This window comes from Equus quagga, chromosome 18 (assembly GCF_021613505.1).
Source record: "Equus quagga isolate Etosha38 chromosome 18, UCLA_HA_Equagga_1.0, whole genome shotgun sequence".
Classification (NCBI taxonomy): Eukaryota; Metazoa; Chordata; class Mammalia; order Perissodactyla; family Equidae; genus Equus; species Equus quagga.
In genome coordinates, this window is record NC_060284.1 from 44,035,420 (window position 1) to 44,052,255 (window position 16,836).

Below are 16,836 nucleotides of genomic sequence, written 5' to 3' on the forward strand. Positions count from 1 at the left end.
AGGAAAAGCAAAGTAGAGGGTCAAGGGACTGGTCTTAACAAGGTGGAAATTTTTAAATGGTTATTAAGAAGGTATGAATAAAACAGATATTGCTAGGACCAAAGAAAAGGAAGAATCACAGGACTTGACCTAGCATAATGGAAAACTTTACATGGTTATTAAGGAATAGGATGAATAAAACAGACATTGATGGGATTAAAGCAAAGGTTTTAGTTCAGCACTACCCAAGGTTGGGCTGGCCAAAGGGACCTCTTTGTGGCCGCCAACATTAGAGGGCCTCAAACAAGTCCACTCTGTTTACCCTAGCTTAGAGAAATTTAAAAATCTGAAGGCAGAGTGCCAGCCCTGATGGTCTAGTGGTTAAAGTTCAGTGTGCTCTGATTTGGCAGCCCGGGTTCAATTCCCAGGCATGGAACCACACCACTTATCTGTCATGCAGTGGTGGTGGCTCACATGAAAGAACTAGAAGGACCTACAAATAGAATATACAACTATGTACTGGGACTTTGGGGAGGTTTTAGGGAAAAAAAAAAAGAGAGGAAGATTGGCAACAGATGTTAGCTCAGGGCAAATCTTTCCCAGCAAAAAAATAATGAAAAATCCCAAGGCGGAGATTACAGTGAGAAACCTGACCAGCAATCCCTTGGGGCATTGGTTAGGCAGATTAAATGAGATCAAGATTGACAAAAAGGCCAGAGTCCCTTGGCTTAACCCCTGGGGAGGACCCAAAGCCTTTTGTGCATGAGTGGGTAAAATGGTCAGGAGGTGGCGAGAAGTTTTTAGCACTCCTTTATGTGAGAGCCCTTTGCACTGTGGTACCAAAACCCATTGGTGAAGCCCTGATGCAACTGTGAGAGAACTTCAAACTATTTAAGGTTTGACAGGATTATGAAAGTTGGAATGTTTCAACAGGCTTTATGTAAAGAGGTTGTGTCTCCTTTACCTGAATCTTTTGTGGGAATGGATGTTATGTCTGGCTGAGGAGCACTTCCCCTACCTAGTATTATAAAACCAAAACCTGTTAATGAAGTCCTAATGGAGGCTACAGTTAGGAATGTAAGGTAAAAGTTTGTAGGAGAACTGCTATATTTGAACAGGCTTTTACCTAACTATTATGGAGATGGATGTTGTATCTGACTGGGGAATGTTTCCTCTACCTAGTATAAAACAGAAGGCATGTAAATCCACCCTTCAAGCAGTGTTAATTGGACATGCTAAATGGGAACCAGTAAAATTGCGCAAGCCCACACAGTATAGAATAGAAATTGGAGTGCTGGTATGGACAAATTCTCTGTGTGATAGCCATGTGTGTACTGTGGACTGGGGCTTATGGCAAAAGCCGGCAATGACTACTCGGACTTTGGACTAGAGAAGTTCCATTTGAAAGGCAGTTATTGGCTTGCTATTGGACATTAATTGAAACTGCCACTATGACTAAAAGTCATAAAATAATCTTGAAACCTGAAATACTCATAATGTCTTGTATAATGACAGATAAACACTCAAATGGGGAGGGCAGTGCCCATAAGAGTTCCATAATAGGTGTGTACAGGATCATGCTGCCTGGGGAATGCAAGGAGGAGAAACTTGAGCAGGGAGCCTCTTTTCCCCAGGGCTGACTCTGGAACTGTGTGAGGAGCTGCTGATTTCTTTTGTCACTTGGGTAGTGTCCTCTGTACAGCTCATAACTGACTAAAAAAGAGCTGCTTGGTTTGTGGATGGGAGTTCCAAGGTGAATGGGCAGCATCCTATTTGGAAGGCCACTACTCTGATTGATAAATATAAAGACAAATTAGCTTGGTAGGCTGAGTTGCATGCTGTTTTCTTAGCAATGATGGAAGAATTGAACATTGGAAAAAGCCCATATGTTTGGAGTTTTACTGATTCATAGGCAGTGGCCAGTGGTCTGGCCATAGGTCAGGCAGAAGAGCAGTGGAAACCTCGCCTATTAAAGGGATGCCCATATGGGACACAGTATTCTGGAAATCACTGTGGGAATTTGAGGGTTGCATTAAAGTAGGACATGTCAATGCCCATCGGAAGAACCCTCTTCCAAGTTTGGAAGGTGATTGGAATCAACCAGCAAATATCCTTGTGTGCTCATTTGTGGTGGCCACCTGGGTCCATGAAATGAGTGGATACAGGGGCACTGCAGCAATGCAGAGATGGGCTGAATCTAGACATATTCCTTTTGCACTCTCTGAGGCACAAAATGCCAGTAAGAACTGTTCTGTCTGTAAGCAAAAGAGACAGAGACTGCAGATGGCTTTGTGGGAGATACCCTGGTGGGAAGGCCCTGAGCATAGCTGGCAGGTGAGACTGATGCTTGTAGCCCTTGGGGGCTACAGATGGGTCCTGACAGGGATAGACACTGACTGTGGACTGAGCTTTGCTTATCTGATGGTAGATGCAAATGCTCACAGTGCTATAAAAGAACCGGAACAAAAGATAACATATGCCACTTTGGATGGCTGGCCATTATTTCTTCAGACCAGGGAATATACTTTACAGCCCATAATGTCCAACAATGGGCAGAGAGATATCCTCCTCAGAGTACTAGTTTGAGAACTGGAACAGGCAGTTAAAACATTGGTTGTCTAAAATGGGGGGAGCTAAAGACATGAAGGGCTGGCTTAAATACCTTCATGAAAGTGTGCTCACACTCAACATGAGTTGGGGTTAAAGGAATGGCCCTACTAATTAGAGTCCTCTTTTTCTGGTGGATTTGGGGAATGGAGGGTGAGGAAGGATGCTGGAATGACTGTGCAGTTCTTATCGGGGGAGGTGTATGCTGGTGGAATGACCATACTTTTTTCTTTCTTCCCCATATCACTTCAAGTTTTTTTTCCCTAGTTGATACAGTGGTCATAGGATGAGGGCTGCACTTACAAGTGCCAGAAACAAGCATGATTCCTAAGCAAGAAACTGTAACTGTATTTTTAAACTTTGGACCAGAATTCCTAAGGCCCTGAAGGAGTGGATTGTGCCTTCACTCCATCTGGTAAAATTGAGGTTAACAGTGAATGCTGCTATATTGCCTGGTGGTAAAAATAACTCACTAGTTCTGTGCCTATGTAACCTTACCCTAACTGAACAGAGTGGATCGAGGGGGAGATATTTGCTGGATTATTATTGCTGTTTGCAATCTGGACCAGCACAGTGGCCGAACCTGATGTCCCTTCCAAAAGTGGAAGAGTTCGGATATAACTGGAGAGAAGGAGCAATAGTAGCTGAGGGTAAAGGAATGACTAAATGGGTTGTATAATGAGAGAAATCCAATATTAGCACCTCAGAAGAGGCTCAGGGTAAGAGATGATATGTCTCTTAACTCACTTATGCCACATGACTGAAAGGGTGAAACTGTGTTTGCCTAGACTGCTCCTGCTTTTGTAACCTGACAGAATTGAATGGAAGCCTGCAAACCTGAGTGGCCTTGTTCTGGAAGGCATTTTTCCTATGAAATGGTGATGGACTGGACTTATTATTAATGACTGAATGGCATTCTGATAATGTGCTGGTATCTTTTGCGTTGTACATCATTTTCCTGTAAGGGGTCTGTGGCAAGAGACCAAGGAGCTGGGCTGTGAAATAATAGAAAATGTAGGTATTGGACTCTGGCCCTGTTTCCTGGCACAGAGCTCTTGGAACCCTTCTAGTTTCCTAAGTGATAAGAGCACTAGGAGCATCTTTTGTTCTTATATTTGATCTTTACCCTGATTTCTGATACAGAGCTTCTAAATCTCTTGGAATTTCCTGGGGGATAGGAGTGCTGTTGGATCTACAGAGGTGACTCTTGGTGGGCTGCTGGATAGCTTCAGGATAGGGGCTGGTCACCGGAAAGACCAAGCTATGATTAGAAGCTTGGATCTTTCAGCCGCACGCCCCCATCCTCCTGGAAAGGGAGAGGGGCTGGAGATTGAGTTAACAATTGATCATTCCTCTGTGAAGAAGCCTCCATAAAAATCCCCAAAGTATGGGTTTTGGAGAGCTTCTGGGTTGGTGAGCACATCTGCGTGCTGGGAGGGTGGTGCACCCCAAGTCTGCAGGGACAGAAGCTCCTGCACTGGAACCTTCTGGATCTTGCCCGATGTCTCTCTTCATCTGGCTGTTCATCTGTGTCCTTTATCACATCTTTTATTATATAATAAACTTGTAAATGTAAGTAAGTGTTTCCCTGAGCTGTAGGAAGTGATTGACTCCAAGGAGGGGGTCGTAGGAACCTCTGATTTGTAGCCAAGTTGGACTGAAGTTGTGCGTATCATGGGGACCTACTATTTATGATTGGTGTCTGAAGTGAGGGACAGTCTTGTGGGACTGAGCCCTTATCTTGTGGGGTCTGCACTAACTCCAGGTAGTGTCAGAATTGAATTGAATTGAATTGAATTGAATTGTAGGACATCCAGCTGGTGTTGGAGAATTGGTTGATGTGGGGAAAAACCACACATCTGGTGTCAGGAGTTTGTGTGTGTGAGTAAACATAGAAAGAGAATTTTTCCTGGAGAGGAACCTGTTTAGATACTGTCTGTCTGCTTTTCTATATCAGAAACTCTTGCAAATTTTGTTTGGTTATTCAAAACTTGGCTGGATTCTCCATGGGTGCAGAGCTCTGTATGTAACATTGTTCTGATTTTACACACATGTGCTTGTGCTCATGTGCGTACACACACACACGAATTGGAGGACCAGGTAGATTAGTCAACTTCTTGTTTTGCTAAGGACATTAGGACCCCTCTCTTCCAATTATTTGTTGTCATGGTCATTTCATGATAGCACCAAAAAATTAGGAGTACATAATTTTAGAGTTAATGACAATTCTGTAGATTAAATAAACTTAGCTTTATGGAAAACTTGTAACCTTGTGCTTACTATTTTCCTTTTGGGCTGGTGAAGACTTATCATGGATCAGTATTTGGGAACCATGCTGTACTGGATTAACGGGATTTCATGTATATTTAGTTTCTGTAGTTTCTCAGTTCCTTCTGTTCTCATTATAGTAACTGTTTAAGATTTGCTTGCATTTATTTAGAATAGTTGTGAACACATTAGTTCTTTCGCATACACAGAGGACATTAACTTATATTGAATAACTCTAGGGACGTCTTTCCAAATTTGTATGTGACTTGAACCTCAGCCTCTTTAGCTGCGGCTCTGTATAACTGACATTGGCAATTTTCACTGTTGGTTAATGGGTTGAGCCAGCCTTGACCCCTTCAAAAGTCCTGAGCGCACTACCAGTGAATTGTGTGACGTCAAGCAAAAACTGCATAGCTTTCCCTCTACTTCACATTTCCTTCCTAGAGGGGCAGATAATTTGTAGTATCCTTTCTTTCTGTATTTGTAGTGATATTGGTCAGGATTGAGAGAGACTTTGGAAAACATTCTTAGGTTTTAGAAGGATGGTATGGTAGGGGTGTTGATTTGAGGGCCTTTTAAGTTCATTCCGGATGTTCGTTTTTCTGAAAATGAACTCTTTCACTTTTCTATTGCATGTGGAGGATAAAGATTGTGAAGAAAACTGTGAGAAGGAGAAACATAATTTTGACATAACTTGTTGCTTTTCAGTCCCATAATCCAGCTGGAATGTGAAAAGAATCCACTTTAATTGGGTTAAACAACAAGATGGTGAACTGAAAATGAGTCCTTTTAAAAAAGGTACAGGTTAGATTTCTTTTCTACTAAGGTCCCTAATGTTTACTTAAATTACTACTATCTACTTTGTTTTCCACTTCTCCTTCCATCGTATGTCCATGATATTCATGATATGTCTTATAGAGAAATGAGATTGGCTATGGGCTGAGCAGACACTGGGTTTAGAAACCTAGTTTACTCTGTGATCAAACCCAGGTAGGATTTCCATCTCTTGGCCTGTTGGCCTCTGTAGGCGGGAATGTGTAGGAAGCTCTGCCTTCTCTGGATAATGTCACTCTGTTCCACGTTTACCAGAGTGGTAAAAAACTGTGCTTGTTCCTGGAAAGTTCCCCCCCTTCCCCTTAACCCTCATCCTCACTAAGAGGCAGTATCTGCCCTTGTCCATCAGCATGAGTCTCATTATGCCCTTTATTCTTGTTTATACGGTCTCTAGAAGCTCAGGACGTTCATGTTCTCTCCTCTCCCAGAGACAGCTTCGACCTCTTTCTTGACTTTATTTTTGTCATTAGCAGGCATCATTTTCTGACATGCTACGTATTTGGCTTTGTCTTCTTTTCAGTAGAATGTAAATATCACAAGGGCATGAATTTTTGTCTGTTTGTTCATTGCTGTAGATTGCGGTGACCAGTAGTAGGTGCTCAGAAATATTTGTTGAATGCACGCATTAAATAATTAAAGAAAGTGTGCGGCTGTGCTTTTTGAGGGAGATCAGGAGGAACTCTCAAATTAAAGCAGTGCTTTCTCATTTGCTTCTCTGGTCTTTTAAATATCTTCTTAGATGGTTTCTTTTCAAGGTACTTCATTCTCCATAGTAAACGTTGTGAATGAATTAGGGCATTATCTTGACTAGTTTTTTGCATTTTAAGATCATCTTAAAGAAAAAAGAAAAGAAAAATTCTAAATTTAGGTACATTAAGTTACTGCTAACTCTAGCTCCCATCTCGGTCTGTCTGGGATGTTTTGTCTAATTGCACCAAAATTCAGAAAAACTTGTGCATGCACAAATAATCTTACATTTATTCTGATCATCTTTGTTTTTATAGGGCTTTGCAGCATCTATTAGATATTTACTGAATAATAGTGAATAATCAGTTGCACACAGCATGTCATGGCTTGCAGCTGTAGTTTGGGGAATTTAATAGTGCACAACTTCATTCTAACCTGTACACCAGCCACCCATTTCTAAAGTTGGGATACTGCAAAGACAGGGTCACATAGCATGTCTTTCAAAGCTCTAGCAGAAATACCAGTTTTAATCGTTTAAATTACTGGTAAATCCTTAAAGCAGATTTGGGAGGAATGGGAATATGCTGCTATAGTATTTCCAGAATCCAATATGCATTGACCTTCGCTTGCATACTACTGTTAGAATGAGCTGTTTTGCTTTCAACATCATTTCAAAGCATGTACAATATGCTGTTTTTCATTGTATTAAGGATTTTAATATATTTCATCTTCTTTATCCTGAGCCACCTGGGGAAGTGCTAAACAGATGTGACCTCAGGAAATCTGTTACAGTAATCTTCAAGGCATTTTTGTTAGTTCAGAAGATACCTAAACAAGAAAGCCTACAATGAGAGAGCCTTAAGGAATCTGATCTAGTGCATATCTGATACAGGTCACTTAGGGCTGGTTGTGAACATAAGTTTACCCTGAAATGTCTTGATATTTTATGTTGAGTCTTGCATAATTTACCAGTTTAAATTCCTTTTGGCACTGTGAGAGTGCCTGCCTGTCTTAACATACTTTTTCTAGTATTGGTTATCATTAAAATTATTTTTTTTTTTTGCTAATTTGGTAGGGGAAAAATTATCACGTTGGTTTAATTGCTTTTCTTTGCACAATCTGTTTGCTTCTCTTAATATTAACATTGCCTCCACTGGTTCCCTTGCCCTGAATGGCACTTAATTTTAGATGTCAGAACCACTTGGAAAGAAAAGAGAGAGTGTGCTATATCCCTAAGAATTTTTACCTTCAGCTTTTGCCTGTTTTGATAAAATCTTGCCGGGCATGGGAACAATAGTTAAGGGATTAGGAAAGACAAACAAGACTACTACTGGAAAGAGGTAAAGAAATCTAGGGTTGTTAGCCTCGCTACCCAAACCCTGACTCTCCTCCCCAGTGAAATACCTAGCCCAGAATCTACCAATATGTTTTGCTGCATTTATCTAGGAATTTATTTTTAAAATCTTATTTGAGGAAACATACAGAAAGAAATTATAAAAGGGCTTATTCATGAGCATATGTGCTCTTTAAAAAAAATCATGCAAAACAGAAATGTATTAAATAGAGATAAAAGCATTCCTTCCTCTACCCCCTCTATCCCACCTGTCTGTGGTGCAAATAGTTAACTTGTTTTATAGGCATTTTATCTTGATAGTAAATATACTTTAATGGCATTTTAGTGTCAGTAAGGCTTTAGTGGAAGGTGATCCTATAAACTCCCAGAGTGATTGTGTAGACTAAAAATGTCTGTTTTGTTCGCTACTACTTAGTGCAATGCCTGGCATATAGTAAGTATCAAATCTTTGTTGACAGGCAGGTTTATTGTAAGGCGAGAAAAGGAAAAGAATTGAAAAAATTCTAACAGAGCATCCTCTGGCCATCAGGCTTTGGGTTATTAGATTTCTGGACTAGTGCAACGGTTCTCAGCACTGGCTACACATTAGACTGTCACTTGGAGAGCTTGTGCAAAATACCAGTGCTTGGGCCTCAACCCCCAGTGATTCTGATTTGATTGGTCTGGGGTGAGACCCCAGCATCAGTATTTTAAAATCTTTCCTGCTGATGCTGATGTGCAGCAGTGGTGGAGAGCCACTGAGCCATAAACAGTTGTTGCTTACTGAATGTTAATTGAGATCTGTGCTTTGCTTAATTCTTTAAAAGTCTTTTATGCTTTGGTGGACACTTGTATTTTTATTGAGATTATTGTCCTAATTATATTTCATTATATTAAGAATATTTTGCATTTCCTGATATACAACATATATAGTCACCACATGCATAATCAAAGAGTTACTTATATATTAAGGTAATCCTTTGGCTTCCTGATGCTAGAAAATAAATTTCCCTCATCTTAGGTCCATGACATTTTATGTGGTACACTTTACTTTTTGAAGGTCCTTCAATTCTAAAGGAACACAGGCATTTAAGCAGTAGAGAAAATACATCATATTAAGAGCTTAACAAAGATGTTTAAAAAAAAATCTGAATGCATTCTTATGCCATATTTTCTACATCAAAGTAGATGACTCAGTTTATTCTGTGTTATTCCAGATGTCAAAAATGTTAAGATGTTCAGCTGATGAAAATCAAAAAATAAAACAATTTAAGTAATTCTATCCCATCCAAATTATTAATTTCATGTTTGGCACAGAAACTAGATGGACAGTAGTTAATGCAAGCTTTACTTTGCTAAAAACCTGTTTGTTTTTAAGTGTGTGTTCTTTACCTCTCTTTCCCTTGTACTTCCCCAATTCCCCCCCACCCCCAAAAGAGACTGCATTTATGTTATTTGTAACAGATTTAACTGTTGGAATAGTCATAATAGTCATAATAACTATTGGTGGGATTAGCAGTTTTAAAGTTAAACAGTACACTTTAGTGAAGTGTGTTGTAAATAAATTTTAAATAAATGCTTTTTAACTTTGGGTTTCTCTTGCATATTTTTATTTTTTATGTATCTGTTTCAAAATCACCATGACATCTTGGTTATATAATCAGAATCTTGGCGGGTTGCAGCAGGAAAAGCATAGCCAACCCTACGTATAAGTATGCTTATTTGAGATGTTAGACTTGGTGCCAGGTTAAACTACATGGGTATTAGGGAATGATGGATTACATTAATAATGGTAAACCCTACTAATGCTTCGTTTTGATTAGACCTTCCTTCTCTGCCAGTAATGTAAGTGATACGACTTGTTTTAATATCCATTCACTTCTAAAAATCTTTAGAATAACTTAATAATTATAATAAAATATAAATAATCTGGTAGAAAGATGTGAACCCAGTTGATACCCAGAAAAGCTCACTAATGATGATGGAAAATGTCATAGTTTTCTGTATATTTTCATGTATAAGCAATAGTCTTTGTTCTGCTATTGCTGAATTATTATTTTATTCTAAATGGAAAAAAGACATTAAAAACATGAGATTAGTGTGCTATAGTTTTGTACTCTTGGCTAAAAATTCAACTCTTCACTGGCTTGAAATTTGAAGGCCAGACACTAGGTTCTAAAATGGGATTTATTATTTCATAAATCAGTCCATAAGCAGTCTAGCATGTTTGCGTTTCCCACTGTTTTTCTGAGCTATATTACTGATTAGGAATATAAGAGAACATCTAGTTGTTAGGGTTTTTTTTTTTTCCCCTTGTCTAGGGTCATAATTAACCTAGTTTGGTCCATGGATGGCATTATTCTGAAAACATTCTGTAGGAAGAATTCTAATCTCTTAGAAAAGTAACAATTAAAATCTTATTCCCATCACATTCTGGGTTAAAGATAGATTTTATATGCAAGTTTATTTTATTTTGGTTTTTTTTTAAGGAAGATTAGCCCTGAGCTAACTGCTGCCAATCCTCCTCTTTTTGCTGAGGAAGCCTGGCCCTGAGCTAACATCGTGCCCATCTTCTTCCACTTTCTATGTCGGATGCCCACCACAGCATGGCATGCCAAGCGGTGCCATGTCTGCATCCGGGATCTGAACTGGCGAACCCCAGGCTTTCCAAGCAGAACGTGCGCACTTAACTGCTGCACCACTGGGCCGGCCCCCGAGTTTATTTTTAAGTAACACTTTCCCATGGTAGACTATTAGAACAGTACAGAAGCATATAAAGTGGAAAACTAACAAGTTCCTTTGTCCTACATAAGGAAAACCCATTGTTAACTGTTTCTTGGGTATACTTATTGAATTTTTACAATGTATCTTTTTCCTTTTCTTTAAAACACACACGCATGTGAAGCCATACTATGAAGTATGTATAAATATTTATGCTATTCTTTTTACTGGGTGCAGAGATTTCCATTGTATGAAACTTTCATGAGGTATTTAATTGATCCCATTTTAATAAACATTTAGATTGCTTTTCATTTTGTGATTTTGCTGTTACAGTAACTTCCTGGTAGATACCTCTTCATAATAACATGAATATATATGTAGAATAGATTATTAGGAGTATCACTGGGTTATTCTAAAACATCAAATCTTGTGATATAGGTATGTTCCTCAATAACTTGAGCAAATCTTTGGTGGGCCGCCTTGTTATTGGTGTCTTTCTCATGAAATTGGGATTCAGAAACAATATTTAGTTTACTACTTTAATAAGTTAATGTAAGGGAATAGTTCCAATTATTAAAGTTTTTCCTTGGCAAGTGGATTATGCCTGCATGTACAATAGATAAATACTCAGAGAAGGTGATAGTGCTGGACCATTATCCTATTTCAAATCCAGTATTATGTAATAACCTGTTTACACACTGACTTGTCTGCTAAACATTTTATTTATATTCTTTTAATCTTCTGAGCAATCCACTGAGGTTGGTACTAGTTTTCTCATTTAACTGTGGAGGAAATTGAAGTTAAAGAGGTTAAATGACGCACCCAAGGTCCCAGAACTTGGCATGTGAACACTCTTTTCTTAAATGGAACTGTAGAATCCATATTTCCTGTTTTTCTGTTGTTGTATTCCCCCAGTGAAGCAGTATTTTTAATCATTAAGAACCCAAGGAAAAATAATGGAAGAAAATAAAATATGCCTCTTATTCTTGAAATGGATGCTCCCATCTTCCTGCCACCTCCAGCTTTTTGGATTCATATAAAAGGTGTTGTACAGTGTATTACAAATAAGTACTGCAAGTGAAGGATAGAAAGTTTAATTTGGAGTAGCATTATGCTTCATGCTGTAATAAAATCTTATTTATCCTAAAGATATTTATCCAATATCTCTAGCCATCTCTAGTTCAACCAAAAAGCAAAAATGCCTCCAGGAAGCATTTATTCATAAAGGAGCCTCTCAGACTCTCACTCAGATCTCATTTACTCCTATTTCAGACAGTTCTAACAGACACTGGGGTTTCCTAGCCTATGACAGTTGATTAGAAGCAACAAATTAGAAAAATTGCAAGTGGCGCTTTTATAGACAGGAAGGCTGACAGCTCCAGGAATGGATAGCTTTTGGTGCCAAGCTGTTAGTGGTAAAGGAAAAGCAAACCTAAATGCAGACAGAAGTTTAAGAGTTGTTTGGAATCCTTGTGTTTAGTATTCTTCAAGAGTACTCAAGATCATCATCATGTTAAATCACAGTACTGTAATTGATCGTAATGCTAATCCTGAGTATTATTTTAAAAGTAAATTATGCTAGATATACATGGATTTCTATACATAAATGGCAAGTTATGATGGATAAATATGGAAAGCATTGTCATACCCAAACTATTGGGTATAACATGTTCTTATTTTTTAACTTTTGCAAAGGGCCCCTGTATCAGAGGTTTCATATTATTGAAGTTTGCAGTTTGGCCTGTTAGCGCTGCAGATTTTCAAAAACAAGATTGACAGTGACTCAAAAGTGTATTTATGTGACTGGGTAGGAGAAAACCCCTGCATCTCTGTTGCTGCAGGACTTCTTTGCAATTAGCTTGCAGAACTTGATTCTTCTCCTAAAACTGTTGTGATTTCTCTGTACATCCTATAAATTATTTACACCCTGATGGTACTAAACGACTACATTAATGGCACCTCTGGCTCCACATGATATCAAGAACTTCAATAATTCATCATTTATTACAGCTCCATCCCTGTGGATGAGCACAAGTGGGAGCTGAGTTTGCAGCACTGAGATGAAGCCTCTCTGAGACCTTTACTCTCCACTCATTATAGCTACAAATATTCAGATATTAGTGGTATTAAAAAATAAAGGAAAGATTATTGACTGTTAGAAAGCTAGACTTTTTAGGTTAAGTTTATCAAGCATTAGATTACATTAAGTTTTTAAGTACATTTTAGGGATATTTCAATGGGAAAATCTTTGAAAGACAGTTTTCTATTTCAGGACTCTTACTTTAGAAAAACCCAGACAAACCAGTATTAGCTTATTCAAACTAAATGGAATTAATGATTGGCCACTGGAAGAATTGTGAGAGACTTTATTTGAAACAGTGATCCAAATTCTTAATCTCAGAGTTTTACACCTGATAGTTGAAGTCTTCAAATTTCAGTCTTCATCCTTTTTGGAGTACTGTAAGAAAAAAAAATAGGAAAGGCATGCTTATGGAGAGCAAGAGTGGTTCTTTGTACCCCCATAAGCACATGTAATATGATTCAATTCCAGAGTGAAATTTAAGTATAAAAGAAAGTTAATTTACACATTTCCAGTGAAGGAGAATAGTAGAGTTGATATTGAATTTGTGTTTACAGTTATAGGGTGATTCCACCTCGTGAGTACAGTAAGTGTTGCTTTCAAAAAAGACAAAGAAAAAGGTTAGTAAGGTTCACAGTGTTTGTAACTCTAGCACTTAGCACAGTGCCTGACATGTGGTTCACTAAATGTTTGTTGTCTGAATGCATGATGATCAAATCAATCTGTATAATTCTATCCAGACACCTGGTATTTTGGTAACTTAAATAGCTATTCTGATTTATCCTAGTTGCTTTCTATGATAGTACTAATTTGGGAGTCTATTTCAGTTCACTGTCAGTGCTTTTTAACATTCGATGTGGATGTGTTGCAGAAGGGTCCAGAGAGCCTTATTATATAGAGTTCTGGTCTGTGAGGCGTATATTCTTAAGGCAGGATTGTCCTGTAGAGAGGCTCCAAAGTATTTCAGGTATCCTTTGGATTTCATCAAAAAGCCTTAGAAGTTCTTCAAAGATACATAGAAAATTACTCTTTCTAATAGAGACACTAGACAGTTTTCACTGATACTAAGTCGTTTATAACAGGTGTAAGTTGAGTTTAATTTGATTGCTTTAGATTTCTGAAATAATGATTTTCTTTAAAACTGGTTATCTGGCGATCATTGACATCTATGGGAGAACTGTAGGGGATGAGTACAGTCAAGAGTTAGACTGCCAGGGGTATTAGGGCTTGGAAAGGCATTAGAATCACTGTTATGATGAAAATGAAAGCCCTTAATCTGTAAAAGGAAAAAAAAATTAAATTTCAGCAAGCATGAGATGTAGAATTAAATCATACTATGCTGGGCTGCTACACAGATGATGTTAGCTCTCTATTTGCCAGACCCTCCACCTTGGGGCAGAATATGGAATGTCTAATTTAAATTACAACAGCTGAATTTCTCCTTCAGGTGAAATTTTACCACAGTAAATAAACATCTTTTTACTTGTATGAAATTCTGTGTTTGTTGTCTAGTAGCAAGAGTGAATTGGGTGAAATATCTGAATATAAGTTTTTTTCTTTTAAGATTTTATTTTTTTCCTTTTTCTCCCCAAAGCCGCCCGGTACATAGTTGTATATTCTTAGTTGTGGGTCCTTCTAGTTGTGGCATGTGGGACGCCGCCTCAGCATGGCTTGACGAGCGGTACCATGTCCTCGCCCAGGATTCAAACCGACGAAACACTGGGCCACCTGCAGCGGAGCGTGTGAACTTAACCACTTGGCCACAGGGCTGGCCCCTGAATATAAGATTTTTGTGTGAAGTGAATTTGTATTTTTCTCTCTTACATTTCCCAACACACCCTTTATTCATGAATATCCTTGAGTTGATACCTAGTGCCAGATATCTTAGAATAAAGGTTTTAGAACTCTTGTGGAAAAATGATGGTTTGATTTAGCCTTAGTTATGTTATAGTGTAAATTAAGCTCTTAAATGCAGGTGGCTAGGTTTTACAGATGGACAGACATGAATGTGGCTGAGAACAAATCGTTCTGCTGTGATAGAGACATCGTTCAAACCCGCATGCATCTGTCAACTGCCTGTGGTGGCACAGTGAGATAAAGTGATCTGTAATGTTGCTCTCATATGTCCCTATTGCTAGCCATATTGTAATGTATAATACATCTCTTGGGCAGACAGCTTGTGTGGGCTGGATTCCACCTCAGCCTTGTAAAGATGCCAAGAAGCATCAAGGTGAATTTTTTAAGCCTATTTAAATATTTAGACTCATGACTAATTTCAGTGAAATCTCTGCTATATCTAATAAACTACTTGCTAGAAGTGAGATGGAATTTCAAGTTTGTGGCTTCTTCACTTATTAGCTGTTTGATATTGGCTTGACAAATTATTAATTTCTCTGTTTCTGTATCAGGAGAGTGAGGATTGTAAAAGTATTCACCGCATAAGGTTGTTGTGTGGATTTAGGCAGTTAATAGGTATAAAGTGCATAAAAGAGTGCCTGACACTTAATAAATGTTAGCTGCCACTACTGTCATCGTCATCATCATTAACATAATTTGGAGTGAGATTAATTTCCCTTCCCTGAAGCTAGATTGCTTTTTTTTAGGAAGACCACATCACTATCAAGAATGTGGCCAACCCTACTTCTGATACAGAAGCTCACTGTCTTGACTTTTGAAATCTACAAGTTTATCTACAGCTAAAGTGTAGGGTGTATTACAATATTATGTAATATATATTATGTAAAGTGGATGTTACTTTTAAAAGTATATAGTACTTTATATTATATTACTTTAAAAAGTGTATATTTCTTTTAAAAATGTATGAAGTATAGTACATTATAATAAAGAGAGATATCACTAAAAGGAATGAAGAAACTCTTTATAATACTGCTATGGAATGACCTATAAGATGTACTGTTAAGTGAAAAAAGCAAGGGGCAAAATAATGTGTAAATTATTCTACCATTTGTTTAAAAATTTGCTGGTACATGCATAAAATACCTGGCACACTGCACAAGTAATGGTACATTTTTATTACTGTTGCAGAGCAAAACTGGATGGCTGGAGACAAGGGCGGGAGACTTACTAATGTATATCCTTGTATACTTTTTGATTATTGAACCATGTGAATGTGTTCCCTAGTTAGTAAAAAGAACCTCATAAAAATGAAAAAGTAAAATAGCTATTTTGAATTCTAGATAAATTTTTATTTGTCCTTTATAAACATTTCTTCTTTTTGTCTATACTACACAAATTCACATTTGATAGGACTTCTAGTATTCCTCTGTTTGTTTAGTTGTTTTTTTAAGTTCCCTTTCCAACACTAAACTAAGAATGATCTCTTGTCTTCCATTAGGGACTTGAGTCATAATCGGTTGTCTACCTGGAACATCAGCTTGGAATCTCAAACATTACAAGAAGTGTAAGTTATTTTTATTTATTTAAATTTACGCTAAATTCCTTGAGGTGATTTGATGAGTTACGAATTTGAGGATGTTCAGTCTAGAAATGTCAAAAAATTGAAGGGAAAAATTTTTTTAATTAAAAGATGTTGTGTGTAAACCTTAACTGTTATCTTTGACTTTGTTGCTATTGTAGACTCTTTGGGCATTGTGCCATTGAGTTGGTGATTTCAAATTGCAAACCATGTAGACATACTGTTCTAACTCCTTGGGGCCAAAAGTAAAGATTTTTCCCCTCTTCAGAGTGAATATGTTCTGTTTTTTGCCAAAGTTTCAGCCAGTGAAACTCTGCTGTGTAAACTTTTTTTATGTCTTGACTTATCTAAGATGGAAGCATCATGTCTAAGGATTTATATGAAATACAGTATTTTTGATATCATCACGAATGTGGTGGTTAATATAATTCAATTTTTCACCTCAGTGAAGTTTTTCATTTAATATGGAGATGTATTATTATGTACTTTTTGGAGGGAATTTTCTAAAATTTTATTTTTGTCAGTTATTACATTGTGATGTTCCCAGAGACACAACTGTTGAGATATATAGGCCTGTTTGCCTCTACAGTGAACACCCCCAGAACCCTGAGATTTACTTTTCTTTTTAATTTCTTGCTGACAGGGGCTCCTTCTTCATGCTCTCGTTGTCTCTGCATTCTCTCCTGCCCCACATTGGCTACTTCTGATCTGCTTTGGACTCAGTAAAGTGACAAGCTTATTAGCTGAGAGTAGGCACTGAGGAAAGCCCCAAAAATGCTTCCATGGGAAGTACATGAGCTTTATTTCATGGACTTGTTTAGAGGCCATTTACTTCTGGTTTCTTTTCTGTATTCTGGATTGTTGAGATTGTTCGGTGATTGAAAACCAGGT

The 16,836-nt window shown here is 37.9% G+C and overlaps 1 protein-coding gene across 5 annotated transcripts in view; it reads left to right on the forward strand.

The window, feature by feature from the left end:
- LRIG2 (leucine rich repeats and immunoglobulin like domains 2) overlaps positions 1–16,836 on the forward strand; it is a 56,424-nt gene that overhangs the window by 20,223 nt on the left and 19,365 nt on the right. For all 5 annotated transcript variants that reach the window (XM_046645515.1, XM_046645516.1, XM_046645517.1 and 2 more), the window contains one exon: positions 15,865–15,930. In XM_046645515.1, the coding sequence (XP_046501471.1) occupies positions 15,865–15,930 (66 nt within the window). The remainder of the gene's footprint in view (positions 1–15,864; positions 15,931–16,836) is intronic.